Source organism: Aotus nancymaae, unplaced genomic scaffold (assembly GCF_030222135.1).
Source record: "Aotus nancymaae isolate 86718 unplaced genomic scaffold, 86718_ANA_hifiasm-v0.15.2.pri h1tg000008l, whole genome shotgun sequence".
In the NCBI taxonomy this organism is placed as follows: Eukaryota; Metazoa; Chordata; class Mammalia; order Primates; family Aotidae; genus Aotus; species Aotus nancymaae.
This window is the reverse complement of record NW_026988419.1, coordinates 35,816,200-35,833,466: the sequence shown is the minus strand read 5'-3', so window position 1 is coordinate 35,833,466 and position 17,267 is coordinate 35,816,200. Positions and strand designations below refer to the sequence as shown.

The 17,267-nt window shown below is 36.6% G+C and overlaps 1 protein-coding gene across 1 annotated transcript in view; it reads right to left on the bottom strand.

Annotated features, from left to right (window-relative positions):
- The window catches only part of BOLL (boule homolog, RNA binding protein), an 86,362-nt gene that overhangs the window by 33,123 nt on the left and 35,972 nt on the right, over window positions 1-17,267 (bottom strand). The window contains exons 8-9 of the mRNA XM_064372760.1: window positions 17,003-17,047; window positions 16,070-16,198 (exon numbers count right to left, since the gene is read on the bottom strand). Of these exons, the coding sequence (XP_064228830.1) occupies window positions 16,070-16,198; window positions 17,003-17,047 (174 nt within the window). The remainder of the gene's footprint in view (window positions 1-16,069; window positions 16,199-17,002; window positions 17,048-17,267) is intronic.

Here is a 17,267-nt window from a genome sequence, read left to right as displayed (position 1 = left end):
CAGACGAATAAAGAAAATGTGGTGTATATATATATATAATATATATATGTGATGGAATACTATTTGGTTATGAAAAAGAATAAAATCCTATCACTCATGGCAACATGGATGGAACTGAAGGTCATTATGTTAAGTGAAATAAGCCAGGAACAGAAAGTTAAACACCACATGTTCTCACTCATATGTGGAAGCTAAAAAACACTGGTCTCAAAAATATGCCACCTGCACAGATATCTCCAAAAAGAAAAGGTTTCTTTTTTCCCCCCTTTCTTGTAATAAAGGATAAGTTTCCAAGTCTTTTTCACTGCTGTTTGAGCCATGTTTAGAAGAGAGTAGCTTGTCCTCTGCTGGTCTACACTGGTTGCCGGACTTACTTGTATTCCTGGTTTTGCATATGCTGCATTAAGACTTACGTATGGCAAGAAGACATTTTTGTTGTTGTTGTTGTTAAAGGAAACAAACTCTCAAATAATGAAGTGATGTAAAAGCTGCATATGCCTGCAAAGCTCTGAATTCAGGTCCCATTGCTGTCACAAAGAAATGAATGTAACTCCCACCCTAATCCCGTTTTTATGTAATAAAAGTGCCTTAGCATGCATTGCAACTGTCATCACTGCAGTAAGCTGATTTACAGATGTTTTCCACTGAGCATCACAATAAAGAGTGCTGTGTGCTATGAAAAAAAACTAAGTTGATCTCATAGAAGTAAAAAGAATACTAGGGGCTGAGAAGGATAGAGGGAAAGGAAAAATAGGGAGAGGTTTGTGAAAGGATACAAAATTACAGCTACCTCAGGAATGTAAAACCAAACATTCCATATTCTCACTTATAAGTGGGAGCTAAGCTATGAGGATACAAAGGCATCAGAATGATACAATGGACTCTGGGGACTTAGAGGGAAGGGGTGGGAAGGGGGTGAGGGACGAAAGACTACAAATTGTGTTCAGTGTATACTGCAAGGGTGATGGGTGCACCAAAATCTCAAAAATCACCACTAAGGAACCAAATCCCCACAAACCTATGGAAATAAAAATAAAAAAACACACACACACACACAAAGAAAACCCCCACAAAAAAGTCCCCAAATTACAGCTAGATAGGAGGAATAAGTTCTAGTGTTCTATACCACTATAGGATGATTATAGTTAACAATAATACATAGTTTCAAACAGCTAGAAGGAGGCTACTGAATGTTCCCAACACAAAGAAATGATAAATGTTTGAGATGATGGATATGCTAATTACCCTCATTTGATCACCATATTATATGTATCAAAACATCACCATGTACTACATGAATAGATTACTTATCATTTGTCAACGAAAAAAATTTAAAAAAGAAAAACCACCACCAAGGATTAACTACCTCTTCTTCATTTTTTGTTTTCTAACTAATCATTTATTTTATTTTATTTATTTTAAAAACTTTTATTTTAGGTTCAGGGATACGTGTGAAGATTTGATACATAGGTAAACTCGTGTCACAGGGGTTTGTTGCACAAATTATTTCATAACTCAGGTAGTAAGCCTAGTACCCAATAGTTATCTTTTCTGCTCTTCTCCCTCTTCCCACCCTCCACCCTCAAGTAGACCCCAGTGTCTACTATTCCTTTCTTTGCATTCATGAGTTCTCATCACTTAGCTCACACTTACAAGTGAGAACATGTGGTATTTGTTTTTCTGTTCCTCTGTTAGTTTGCTAAGGGTAGCCTCCAGCTCCATCCATGTCCCTGCAAAAGATATGATCTCATTCTTTTTTATGGCTGCATAGTATTCCTTGGTGTATATGTACCACATTTTCTTTATTCATCTGTCATTGATGGGTATTTAGGTTGATTCCATGTCTTTGCTATTGTGGATAGTGCTGCAATGAACATTTGCATGCATGTGTCTTTATGGTAGAATGATTTATATTCCTTTGGGTATATACCCAGTAACGGGTCGAGTGGTAGTTCTGCTTTTAGTTCTTTGAGGAATTTCCATACTGCCCTCCACAATGGTTGAGCTAATTTACATTCCAACTAACAGTGTATAAGTGTTCCTGTTCTCTGTAACCTCACCAGCATCTGTTATTTCTTGACTGTTTAATAGTAGCCATTCTGACTGGTGTGAGATGGTATCTCATGGTGGTTTTGATTTGCATTTCTCTAATGAGCTATCTCTTTGTAATTAGTAGAATGGTTGCATGAGAAATAAATGGAAGTTACCTAAGAAAGGACTGAAAGTTTCAGAGAGAATTTTAATTGTAATTTGTGTTTACCTGGTAGTGATATGCAGGTTGCTGATAAATGGGCTGAGCTACCATCACAGGGGAGCTAGATATAGAACGTGACTATAAAAGGATGGAAAAATAGAAAAATTAGGCAGAAGCCTTTAAAATAGCTCACAATAAAATTTATCTCAAATTATTACCTAAACCCAGTCAACTTCTGGTTTACGATTAGAAATGTTATTTTTCTACCTCTTATTGATATTATTACCAACTCTACTAAGTCTCTTTGTTAAAATCATCATAGTATCCTTACTTCCATGTGGTTTAAGTTCCATAGTAATGCTAAAACAACCACCAGAAAAGTTGCTTTTCCAACTTTTTCCTCCAAAGATTATGAAAATATAGTTCTAAGACGATACTTAGAGGAAAATGACAGCCACACTTAGGCTGACACTGCCTGTTTCCATTGTGGGGACCAGCAGTAAACAGTTAATGTTTATAATATCATTTAGAACTGAATGAATAGTTGTAACTAATTTTTCCACTAGTTACAAATAATCAATGTTCTATTCCTTTGCTATACATATAATTAAAGCAAAGATATTTTATTTTTATTTTAGTAATTTGACACTTAAATTAGTTAATAGGTTGATAAACTAATAAGTGAAAAATCTATGTCTGAAAAAAGTACAAGTAACACTTGATTATTCAAAGTGATCTTTCACTTTTTGGGCTTACTCTTTTAAGCCCCAAAACAGATTACTTAAAACCAGATTATTAATAAAATAGGCAAGTTGTATTGCAAGATAGTAAAACTGGCTCTAATACAGCAATTAAAATTCAGTCTCTAATGTGGAATCTAACTTGTATTGTTTTAAGGTTCAGACCCTGAAAACTGAAGAAAAGTATGTTTTTTACAATTCACACACTATGGTATGCTAATAAAACTGTATCACAGATTAACATTAGAAAATAATAATGTAATTTGCTGTATTAATAGATTAAAGGAGAAAAACTATAATTTCAGCAGAGACAGAAAATGTATTTGTTAAAATTCCAGACCTTTTTATGATTAAAAACTCTTAATGAATAGTAGAAAGTAGCTTCCTTAATTTATTTAGGGCAGTAACTCTCAGCCATGAATGATTTTGTCCTCTAGGGAACATCTGGCAATGTTGGGAGACATTTTTGATTGTCATAACTATGAGGATCCCAGGGACACTTCTAAACATCCTACAGTGCACAGGACAGTTCCTCAACCAAGAAATCATCTGGCTCAAAATGTCAACAGTGCTAAGATTGAGAAATTCTGGTTAAGAGTATCTTCCAAAACCTACAAAGTATGCGTGTGTGTGTGTGTCTCTCTCTCTCTATGTTTGTGTGTGTATACATATATATATTTATATGCATACGTATGTATTTATATGTGTATATACATAGGTTTTCCACTTATAAATTTATCATATGTATGTATATGTATATGCACACATGTAAAGCTTAATGGTGAATCACTGAACTTGCTTCCTTTTTCAAGAACAAGGTCATGATGTTTTCACTCTATCAATACTGTAGCAGAGACACCATCAGTGCAAAAACTCCAGGAAAAAAAGAAGAGAAAGAATTAGAAGTATACCAAATCATAAATAGTTGTGTAAATGAGAGTTTGGCAGGGTTGCTGATACAATATCAATATTGAAAAATCAAGAGCATTGCTATACATCAGCTATAATCTATTAGAAAACATGATTTAAATAACAGCTTTCATGAAAGCAACAAAACTATAGTGCACTAAGAATAAATTCAACAAAAGATGTGTCAAGCTTTTTTATGGAGAAAGAAAACTTTTTTTATGGATAGAAGTAAAATAAGACAAATAAAGATGTATCATGTTCAGGGATATAAAGAGTTAATATTTTAAAATACTGAAATGTCCCAAGTTACCCACACTGTTTAATGTAATTCTAATAACAAAAAGGGCTTTTCACAGAACTAAACAAGCTGAATTATAAAATGTATACTTATAAAAGCAAAGACATAGGATAGAAGAGAGAATCCTGAAGAAGAACAAAGTCCTTTAAGATTTCAAGACTCATTATAAAGTCAAAATAAACGCAATTATGGCTTGTCCACTAGATGGTGGTACCATTCATTGGGATATAGAATACAAGGAAAGCTTAATATTCATGTAATTGTGCGTGACGGGTTGGAGAGAAGGAGTTAGGTTTGTGATATACAAAATTTGTGATATTTGTAGGAATTCTAGTAGAAGTATACTATTGATAGATGTGGCTCTAGACCAGCATTGTCAAATAAAAGTATAATGTGAGCTACACATGTTATTTAAAATTTTCCCATTGTCATGTTAGAAAAGAAAAAAAAGATAAAATTAATTTTTAGTAATGCACTTTATTTAAACTAATACATATTAAACTATTATCATATAAAAGTATAATCAATATAAACATTACCAAGATGTTTTACATTCTTTTTTCATATGGTGTCTTCAAAATCCAGTATGTATTTTACACTTAGGGGACAGCTCAGTTTGGTTTTGCCACATTTCAAGTGCTCAATTGCCACATGTGGCTAGTGGCTATTGTAGTGGATAGTGCAGTCTAAAACTCAGGAGTGAGACTGGGGCTAGATATATGGCTATGGATGATAACATCAGAATGAGTATATGTGGTGAAAGAATGGAGAACAAAATATGAAATCTGCCTTTAAAGGAAAACAAATGGAGGTAAAAGGATTGCCAGAAGAGAGTAGTATCATGGAAATCAAGGGTAGGAAGAGTTTTAAAGAGTAGGTACGATGTTTTGAGAAGTCAAATAAGACTAAAAAGGAAGGAAAGTTTGTGGCAGTTAGGAAGCCATTAAGGACCTTTGTCCAAGGCAGCTTTGGCAGAAAGGTAATGAAGTAGACTTCAGCAGGTGAGGAGTGAATGGATAGTGAAGTAGCAGAAATTCTGAATGTAGATTACTTTTTCAAGAAACTTAGCTTTGAAGGGTAGCAGAAAATTAGGGAATTGGTGAGGGTGTGTATCATAGTTATCGATAACATTGCCTCTTACAAGGTGCTAGGCACTATACAAAGAACTTTGTATACATATCTCTAGTCTTTACATCAATCCTGCAAAATAGATATTCCTGACGTCCTCATTTTACAAATAAGAAAATTTTGAAAGCAAGACTATGAAGGGTTTAAGTAATTCCTCAAAGTAACACAGTAAGTGGTGAAGCTGTAAACCAATAGAGACAAGAAGACTTCAAGTCCAAGAGAGAAAAATAACAGTAGATGGAATGAGGTCCCTGAGGAGGAGGGAACTGACAGCATCTAGATTGCAAGAGGTGTAAACAACCTTGGACAAGACTGAAAGTCACTAAATAAATATAAGAAGCTAAGGATGAGTTAGGATTCAGGTAAGTTTGTGTTTTGAGGGTTGGAGGCTGAGCTGGTTTCCACAAATTGGTTCTTACTCTGCAAAAGAGAAGGCAAAGCTATATTCTCAGAATGACACAGGCAGTTGTTGGAGTGGGGGCAATCTGGTAGTACTGAGGGCTTGGCAAAGGTTTAATATAATCATTGAAATAAGTGAGTGAAGATGCTAACTTTGTTTTTTAAAAAGGAAGTCTGACTATAACACTCTCAAGAAAAGTTCTGAAGTTCTTAATTTTAGGGAAAAAAACTCTATAAACCATCCCACTCTATTCATTAAGTTATATATTAGTCAGACTATACCGTCTACTAGAAACAATATTGAAACCAAAACATGCAAATATTTTGTATGGAAATACCACACAAAGTACAAGTTATAAGATAATAATGAGCAATATTTTCAGAAAAGCCTTACTAGATTCTATTAAATAGTGCATATATTCTGACAGCATCTGATATCAGGAATTAAAAATAATGATTTAATGCCAAAAGAGATTCTGACAAAAAATCAAATGTAAAAGCATTCTTATCTCACTACCTGCTCCTTGCAAACAAGAAAATAACAAAAAGGACAAAATATAGATTTGTAAAATGCCATCATCAATTAAAGAGGAAAACGTCTATGACTCCCAAACCAAACACAATGTAAAATGTCTGCCAAGTGCAAGTTGGACCAATATAGAGGAAGATTCTGAAGCCTCCTCAGACATCAGAAAGGATAAAGATTTCCCTAGAGGTTGATGTTCTGGAAGACCTCTTCAAAGATATTTTAGCGTCTTGAGTGCAGAAGTATGTATTGGTAGGGTGAAGTAGAAGCACAAAATATCTCCACAGAGATCCTATTTTACATGACTTAGTAACAGGGAAGGTAGAATTGATGGAGAAATCATATTTATACATTTTTTCTTGTCTGCTATCTAGCTTTTACCTAAGGAACACTGCTGGAGGTGAAGCAGGGTAAAAGTGGGAAAGGAAGTAGCACTGCCACATCCCAATACAGAATACCTGTGATAAAAAGGACTTCACAAGGAACGAAAATGATCTCTGGCAAGGATGTGGAAGAAAGGGAATCCTTGTACACTGACGGTGGGAATGTAAATTAGTATGGTCATTTTGGAAAACAGTAGGGCAGTTTCTCAAAAAATTAAAAATACTCTCATATGATCTAGAAATCCCATTACTGTGTATACATATCTAAAGGAAACGAAGTCAGTATGTCAAAGAGAAATCTGCACTTCAATGTTTACTGCAGCATTATTCTTAATAGTCAATAGATATGGAATCAACTTTAGTGTCCATCAGTGGGTGAATGGATAAAGAAAATGTAGTATCTCTATACACAATGGAATACTGTTCAGCCTTAACAAAGAAGGAGATCCTGTCATTTACGACAACATGGATGAACCTGGAGGACATTATGGTAAGTGAAATAAGCCAAGCACAGAAAGACAGATACTGCATGATTTCACTTATATGCAGAATGTGAAAAAGTCGAACTCATAGAAGCAGAAAGAAGAATGGTGGTTGCCAGGGGCTGGGGATGGGGAATGAGATGGAAGATGTTGGTCAAAGGATGCAGAGTTTTGGTTCTAAAGGATGAATATGCTCTGGAGATCTACTGCATAGCATGGTGACTACAGTTAATAATAATGTATTATATACTTGAAAATTGCTATGAATTAAGGTACTTTAAATGTTCTCACCACAAACAAAAAAAAGGATAACCATATGAGGTGATGGATTAACATGATTGGGGTAATCTTTTCACAATGTGTACCTATAGCGAAACATCATGCTGTACACTGTAAATGTATACCATTTTTTGTTAATTACACTTTGGTAAAACTGGGGAAAAAAAGAAAAAAGCAACCACAAAAAAAAAATATGTGGGGCATGAAACAAAGAATAAAGAAATCCTAGTAAAAGTATTGATAGTAAATATTAAGATCTGACTGTGGAAATTATTGTCTCAGAACAGAATTATAATGTTACAAAAGTAATAAAACAATGTACTTAAATTGAGAGGTGAATGCTAATTTCCTAATCTTTCATGACAATGATTTAAAACATATCATGCACATGGTATTGGTACAAAAACAGACAGATAGACCAATGGACCAGGATAGAGAACTCAGAAATAAGACTGCACATCTACAACCATCTTCAACAAATCTGACAAAAACAAGCAATGGGGAAAGGATTCACTGTTTAATAAATGGTGCTGGGGAGGTCCAGGGCAAGATGGCTGAATAGGAATAGCTCCAGTCTGCAGCTCCCAGCGAGACCAACACAGAAGGCAGATGATTTCTGCAATTCCAACTGAGGTGCCCAGTTAATCTCATTGGGACTGGTTAGACAGTGGGTGCAGCCCATGGAGGGCGAGCAGAATTAGGGTGAGGCATTGCCTTACCTGGGAAGTGCAAGGGGTCGGGGAACTCCCTCTCCCAGCCAAGGGAAGCCATGAGGAACTGTGCTGTGAGGGACAGTGCTATCAGGCCCAGATACTATGCTTTTTCCATGGTTTTCGCAACCTGCAGAACAGGAAATTCCATCGGGTGCTACATCACCAGGATCCCAGATTTTAAGCACAAAACTGGGCAGCCATTTGGGCAGACACCGAACCAGCTGCAGGAGGTTTTTTTGTTTGTACCCCAGTGGTGCCTGGAACCCCAGCAAGACAGAACCATTCACTCCTCTGGAAAGGGAGCTGAAATCAGGGAGCCAAGTGGTTTTGCTCAGCAAATCCCACTTCTAAGGAACCCAGCAAGCTAAGACCCACTGGCTTGAAATTCTTGCTGCCAGCACAGTTTGAGGTTGACCTGGGATGCTCCAGGTTGGGGGGAGGGGGACCCACCATTACTGAGGCTTGAATAGATGGTTTTCCCCTCATAGGGTAAACAAAGCCTCTGGGAAGTTTGAACTGGGCGGAACACACCTCAGCACTGCAAAGCCGCTGTAGCCAGACTGCCTCTCTAGATTCCTCCTCTCTGGGCAGGGCATCTCTGAAAGAAAGGCAGTAGCCCCAGTCAGGGGCTTATAGATAAAATTCCCATTTCCCTGGGACAGAGCACCTGGGGGAAGGGGCAGCTGTGGGTGGAGCTTCAGCAGACTTAATCGTTCCTGCCTGCTGGCTCTGCAGAGAGCAGTGGATCTCCCAGTACAGTGCTCAAGCTCTGCTAAGGGACAGACTGCCTCTTCAAGTGGGTCCATGACCCCCATGCCTCCTGACTGGGAGAAACCTCCCAGTAGGGGTTGACAGACACCTCATATAGGAGAGCTCCAGCTGGCATCTTGTGGGTGACCCTCTAGGACGAAGCTTCCAGAGGAAGGAGCAGGCAGCAATCTTTGCTGTTCTGCAGCTTCCGCTGGTGATACCCAGATAAACAGGGTCTGGGTGGACCTCCAGCAAACTCCAGCAGACCTGCAGAAGAGGGACCTGACCGTTAGAAGGAAAACTAACAAACATAAAGCACTAACATCAACATCAACAAAAAGGAGTCCATGCAAAAACCCCATCCAAAGGTCATTAGCATCAAAGATCAAAGGTAGCCAAATCCACAAAGATGAAGAAAACCCAGCACAAAAATGCTGAAAATTCCAAAACCAGAATGCCTCTTCCCCTCCAAAGGATCACAGCTCCTTGCCAGTAAAGGAACAAAACTGGATGGAGAATGAGTTTGACAAATTGACAGAAGTAGGCTTCAGAAGATGGGTAATAACAAACTCCTCTGAGCTAAAAGAGCATGTTCTAACCCAGTGCAAGGAAGCTAAGAACCTTGATAAAAGGTTACAGGAACTGCTAACTAGAATAACCAGTTTCGAGAAGAATATAAATGACCTGATGGAGCTGAAAAACAGCATGAGAACTTCATGAAGCATACACAAGTATCAACAGCCCAATTGATCAAGTCGAAGAAAGGATTCAGAGATTGAAGATCAATTTAACAAAATGAAGCATAAAGACAAGATTAGAGCAAAAAGAATAAAAAGGAATGAACAAAGCCTCAAAGAAATAGGGGACTATGTGAAAAGGCCAAACCTACATTTGATTGGTGTACCTGAAAGTGACAGGGAGAATGGAAACAAGTTGGAAAACACATTTCAGGATATTATCCAGGAGAACTTCCCCAACCTAGCAAGACAGGCCAACATTCAAATTCAGGAAATACAGAGAACTCCACTAAAATACTCCTCGAGAAGACCACCCCCAAGACACATAATCGCCAGATTCACCAAGGTTGAAATGAAGGAAAAAATGTTGAGGGCAGTCAGAGAGAAAGGTCAGGTTATCCACAAACGGAGGTCCATCAGACTAACAGCGGATCTCTCTGCAGAAATCCTACAAGCCAGAAGAGAGTGAGGGCCAATATTCAATATTATTAAAGAAAAGAATTTTCAACCCAGAATTTCATATCCAGCCAAAGCTTCATAAGTGAAGGGGAAATCAAATCCTTCACAGACAAGCAAACACTGAGGGATTTTGTCACCACCAGGCCTGCCTTACAAGAGTTCCTGAAGGAAGCACTAAATATGAAAAGGAAAAACCAGTACCAGTCGCTGCAAAAACACACCAAAATGTAAAGATCATTGATACTATGAAGAAACTACATCAACTTATTGGCAAAATAACCAGCTAGCATCAAAATGACAGGATCAAATTCACACAACAATATTAACCTCAAATGTAAATGGGGTAAATGTCCAAACTAAAAGGCACAGACCAGCAAATTGGATAGACTCAAGACCCATTGGTGTGCTGTATTCAGGAGACCCATCTCATGTGCAAAGACACATATAGGCTGAAAATAAAGGGATGGAGGAATATTTACCAAGCAAATGGAAAGTAAAAAAGAGCAAGAGTTGGAATCCTAGTTTCTGATAAAACAGACTTCAAACCAACAAAGATCAAAAAAGACAAAAAAGGGCATTATATAATGGTAAGGGGTTCGATCAACAAGAAGAGCTAACTATCCTAAATGTATAGGCACCCAATACAGGAGGACCCAGATTCATAAAGCAAGTTCTTAGAGACCTACAATGAGACTTAGACTCCCACACAATAATAGTGGGAGACTTTAACACCCCACTGTCAATATTAGACAGATCAATGAGACAGAAAGTTAATGAGGATATTCAGGAGTTGAACTCAGTTCTGGACAAGCAGATCTAATAGACATCTACAGAACTCTCCACACCAAATCAACAAATATACATTCTTCTCAGTACCACGTAGCACTTATTCTAAAATTTACCACACAATTGGAAGTAAAACACTCCTCAGCAAATGCAAAAGAACAGAAATCATACCAAACAGTCTCTCAGACCACAGTGCAATCAAATTAGAACTATAGATTAGGAAACTCATTCAAAACAGCACAACTACATGGAAACTGAACAACCTTCTCCTGAATGACTACTGGGTAAATAACAAAATTAAGGCAGAAATACAGATGTTCTTTCAAACCCATGAGAACAAAGACACAACATACCAGAATCTCTGGGACACAGCCAAAGCAGTTTTTACAGGGAAACTTATAGAACTAAATGCCCACCGGAGAAAGTGGGAACAATCTAAAATCGACCCTCTAACATCACAATTAAAAGAACAAGAGAAGCAAGAGCAAACAAATTTGAAAGCTAGCAGAATGTAAGAAATAACTAAGATCAGAGGAAAACTGAAGGAGATAGAGACACAAAAAACCCTTCAAAAAAAATCAATGAATCTGTGAGCTGGCTTTTTAAAGAGATCAACAAAATAGATAGACTGCTAGCCAGACTAATAAAGAAGAAAAGAGAGAAGAATCAAATAGATACAATAAAAAATGATAAAGGGGATAACACCACTGACCCCACAGAAATACAAACAGAGAATACTATAAACACCTCTACGCAAATACATTAGAAAATCTAGAAGAAATGGATAAATTCCTAGACACATACACTCTCCCAAGATTAAACAAGGAAGAAGTCAAATCCCTGAATAGACCAGTAACAAGTTCTGAAATTGAGGCAGTAATAGCCTACCAACCAAAAAAAAGCCCAGGACCAGAAGGAGTCACAGCTGAATTCTACCAAAGGTACAACGAGGAGTTGGTACCATTCCTTCTGAAACTATTCCAAACCATAGAAAAAGAGGTATTCCTTTCTAACTCATTTTATGAGGCTAGCATCATCCTGATACCAAAACCTGACTGAGACACAACAAAAAAAGAAAATTTCAGGGCAGTATCCCTGATGAACATCAATGTGAAAATCCTCGGTAAAATACTGGCAGACCAAATCCAGCAGCACATCAAAAAGCTTATCCACCATGATCAAGTCAGCTTCATCCTTGGGATGCAAGGCTGGTTCAACATCCAAAAATCAATAAACATAATCCATCACATAAACAGAACCAGTGACAAAAACCATGTGATTATCTCGATAGATGCAGAAAAGGCCTTTGATAAAATTAAACATCCCCTTCAGGCTAAAAACACTCAATAAACTAGGTATTGATGAAACATATCTCAAAATAATAAGAGCTATTTATGACAAACCCATAGCCAATATCATACTAGATGGGCAAAAGCTAGAAGCATTCCCTCTGAAAACTAGCACAAGACAAGGATGCCCTCTCTCACCATTCCTATTTGACAGAGTATTGGAGGTTCTGGCCAGGGCAATCAGGCAAGATTCAAAAATAACGAGTATTCAAATAGGAAGAGAGGAAGTCAAATTTCCTCTGTTTGCAGATGACATGATTGCATATTTAGAAAACCCCATTGGTCTCAGCCCCAAATCTCCTTAAGCTGATAAGCAATTTCAGCAGTCTCAGAATACAAAATCGATGTGCAAAAATCACAAGCATTCGTATACACCAATAACAGACAGAGAGCCAAATCATGAGTGAATTCCCATTCAAAATTGCTACAAAGAGAATAAAATATCTAGGGATACAACTTACAAGGGATAAGAAGGACCTCTTCAAAGAGAACTACAACCGCAGCTCAAGGAAATGAGAGGACACAAACAAATGGAAAAATATTCTATGCTCATGGATAGGAAGAATCCGTATTGTGAAAATAGCCATACTGCCCAAAGTAATTTATAGATTCAATGCTATTCCCATCCAGCTACTACTGCCTTTTTTCACAGAATTAAAAAAAGCTACTTTAAATTTCATATGGAACCAAAAAGAGCCCATATAGTCAAACAATCCTAAGTAAAAAGAATGAAGCTGGAGGCGTCACTCTACCTGACTTCAAACTATACAAGGCCACAGTAACCAAAGTTTATGGTACTGGTAACAAAACAGATATATAGACCAATGAACTGGAACAGAGGCCTCAGAAATAACACCACACATCTACAACCATCTGATCTTTGACAAACCTGACAAAAACAAGCTATGGGAAAAGGATTTCCTATTTAATAAATGGTGTTGGGTAAACTGGCTAGCCATATGCAGAAAACTGAAGTTAGACCCCCTTCCTTATAAAAAAAATTAACTCCAGATGGATTAAAGACTTAAATGTCAGACCTAAAACCATATAAACCCTAGAAGAAAACCTAGACAATACCATTTGGGATATAGGCATGGGCAAAGTCTTCATGACTAAAACACCAAAAGCAATGGCAATAAAAGCTAAAATTGATCTATCGGATCTAATTAAACTAAAGAGCTTCAGAACAGAAAAAGAAACTATCATCAGAGTGAACAGGCAACCTACAGAATAGGAGAAAATTTTTGCAATCTATCCATCTGACAAAGGGCTAATATTCAGAATCTACAAAGAACTTAAACAAATTTACAATAAAAAAAAAAAAATCCATCAAAAAGTGTGTGAAGGATATGAACAGACACTTCTCAAAAGAAGACATTTATGCGGCCAACAAACACATGAACAAAAGCTCATTATCACTGGTCATTAGAGAAATGTAAATTAAAACCACAATGAGAACCATCTCACGCCAGTTAGAATGGTGATCATTAAAAAGTGAGGAAACAGATGCTGGAGAGGATCTGGAGAAGTAGGAATGCTTTTACACTGTTGGTGGGAATTGTAAATTAGTTCAACCATTGTGGAAGACAGTGTGATGATTCCTCAAGAATCTAGAACCAGAAATACCATTTGACCCAGCAATCCCATTACTGGGTATATACTCAAAGGACTATAAATCATTCTGCTATAAAGACATATGTACAGGTATGTTTACTGCAGCACTATTTACAATAGCAAAGACTTGGAACCAACCCAAATGCCCATCAATGATAGAATGGATAAAGAAAATGTGGCACCTATACACCACGGAATATACTATGCAGCTGTAAAAAAGAATGAGTTCATATCCTTTGCAGGGACATGGATGAAGCTGGAAACCATTATTCTCAACAAACAAACTAACACAGAAACATAAAACCAAACACTGCATGTTTCACTCATAAGTGTGAGTTGAACAATGAGAACACATGGACATAGGGAGGGGAACGTCACACACTGGGGCCTGTTGAGGGGTGGGAGACAATGGGAGGGAGAGCGTTAGGAGAATTATCTAATGTAGATGACGGGTTGATGGGTGCAGCAAACCACCATAGCACATATATACCTATGTAACAAACCTGCACATTCTGCACATGTATCCCAGAACTTAAAAGTATAATAAAAAAAATGTTTCTGGGAAAACTGGCTAGCCATATGTAGAAAATTGAAATTGGACCCCTTCCTTACACCTTATACAAAAATTAACTCAAGATGGATTAAAGACTTAAATGTAAAACCCAAAACTATAAAAACCATGGGGAAAAAAATCTAGGCAATACCATTCATTCAGGACATAGGCACAGGCAAAGATTTAATGATGAAAACATCAAAAGCACTTGCAACCAAAGCAAAAATTGACTAATCAGTATCTACTTAAGTAAAGAGCTTCTGTTCAGCAAAAGAAACTATCATCAGAGTCAACAGACAACCTACAGAATGGGAGAAAATTTTTGCTGTCTATCCATCTGACAAAGGTCTAATATCCAGAATATACAAGGAACTTAAACAAATTTACAAGAAAAAAACAAGCAACCCTGTTAAAAAGTAGGCAAAACACATGAACAGACACTTCTCAAAAGAAGACATTTATGCAGCCAACAAACATAAAAAAAGCTCAACTTCGCTGCTCATTAGGGAAATCCTAATCAAAACCACAATGAGATACCATCTCACACCAGTCAGATAGGTGATTGTTAAAAAGTCAAGAAACAAGAGATGCTGGTGAGGCTGTGGAGAAATAGAAATGCTTCTTTGCATTATTGGTGGAAATGTAAATTAGTTCAACCATTGTTGAAGACAGTGTGGTGATTCCCCAAAGACCTAGAGGCAGAAATACCATTTGACCCAGCAATCCCATTACTGGGTATATACCCCCAAAATATAAATCATTCTATTATAAAAATATATGCACATGTATGTCATTGCAGTACTATTCACAACAGTAAAGACATGGAATCAATCCAAATGCCCATCAGTGATAGACTGGATAAAGAAAATGTGGTACATATACACCATGGAATGCTATGCAGCCATAAAAAGGAATGAGATCATGTCCTTTGCAGGGACATGGATGGAGCTGGAAGCCATTGTCTTCACCAAACTAATACAGAAAGAGAAAACCAAACACTGCACATTCTCACTTGTAAGTGGGAGCTGAGCAATGAGAATGCATGGACACAGAGAGGGGAACACTACACACTGGGACCTATCGGGGGCTGGGGAAGGGAGAACATCAGGATAAATAGCTAATGCATGCTGGGCTTATCACCTGGGTGATGGGTTGATAGGTGCAGCAAAACACCATGGCATACGTTTCCCTATGTAACAAACCTGTACCTCCTGCACATATATCCTGGAACTTAAAAAAAAAAAAATAAAATAGATATAACATAAAACATACCACGCACAGTTCCTGACACACAGATGGTGAAGATATCAGTAATGGATCAGAAATATAATTTAAACATGCTAAACAGGATATTAAAATTTCTAATTATAAATTTAATTTACATTTTTGTAGGATAAATTTTTTAAAGATTTTTTTCTTCTTCACCTTAATTATATGCTTTTGACTAATAGAATGTTAGGAACAATATAGATTGACAGCCAAAATTAGAATGCAGAGCATTTGGAATTTTACTATTTCAAAAAGATCAAGTCAAAGATTGGCATAGTGGAGCAAACAGTTGATTTGGGGAATGTTTCAGAACTAATTAGTGAAAAAGTCTAAGACGATGCATTCCTAGATATAAGAAGAGGGAAGAGATTTGAATAAATCAACAAAACAGAGACGAAGCAGTTTCAATAAGGGTCTTGAACAAATTTAAAAAAGAGAGAAAAAGAAATAAATGTTAACATGAGGTAGTTATAGATCAATTACTTTTAGACTAATACATACCTCTGGAACTGAAATTTCCATCAGAGACAGTGGAGGAGGAACACATCCACCATCCTGTGCAATTTCCACTGGTTGATAAATAACTTCAGAAGGTTGTCGGTATAAGAATGGAGCAGAAGAGGCAGGAGACTAAAATACAAAACCATATTTCTAATTCAAATATGATTAGTTATTTCCATTAAACCAAATGACTTACCCAACAGATGAGAGAAGTATCTGTTTTATATTTTCCTATTTTTTTTTTTTTTTAAGGAATAGCATGTAAGTATCTCAGCAACAGATTAGGACCTAATCTGTTATAAATTCCAATTGAGTAGATGTAGTTAAAGAATCCTATCACTGGCAAGCACTAAAACTTCTTAATGACTCAGAACCTCACATATAAATTCAGATAATAATTATGATTATATTAGTATCACCAGTAAAGGTTGTAATAATGTGGCCAATGGTATTTAAATTGACATAAATGTCTGCTCTCAGCTCTGTTACTTCTAATGGAAGTGAGAACATGTCATTAAACAATTTTTTTGGTGATAAACTATTTGTTACCAAAAGTTGGAAAATAGAATACTTATTTAGGAACTGAATAAAAACTGAAGCCAAATCTGAAGTAAAGCTAGAAAAATGCTAAATTTTCAAATAATACTAATAGTGAAAAACGGTAAAATTTCATGTTTATACAGCACTCATTTATAAAATGCTTTCACTTATACATTATCATTTGATATTCACAAAAATCATGTAAGGAAACTTACAAAAATATAGTATCATTACATCCATTTTACAAATGAAGAAACTGAAAATGAACTGCTGAAAGAATCACAGTTAACGAATAGAAGAAGTCTCAAACCTAGTTCTCCTGACTTTAGTATTCATGCAGTCTTCACAAGAATATAATGAAAGAAGGATTTAAAATTAGGAGTTAACATTTACCTGAGGAACACTCCACTGCTGTCCTGGTAAATACTGTGTAGTGGCCTAAAATCAAATAAAAGAAAACAAAAGCTCACTCAGATTATAAACAAGGGTTAAAACTGGATATCTACAGGCAAAAATATGACCTTAGATCCTCACACCATACACAAAAATTAACTCAAGCCATATACAAAAATTAACTCAAAATGGATCAGAAACTTAAATGTAAGAGCAAAAATTATAAAACTCTTAGGAAAAAAAAACAGGTGTAAATGTCTGTGAC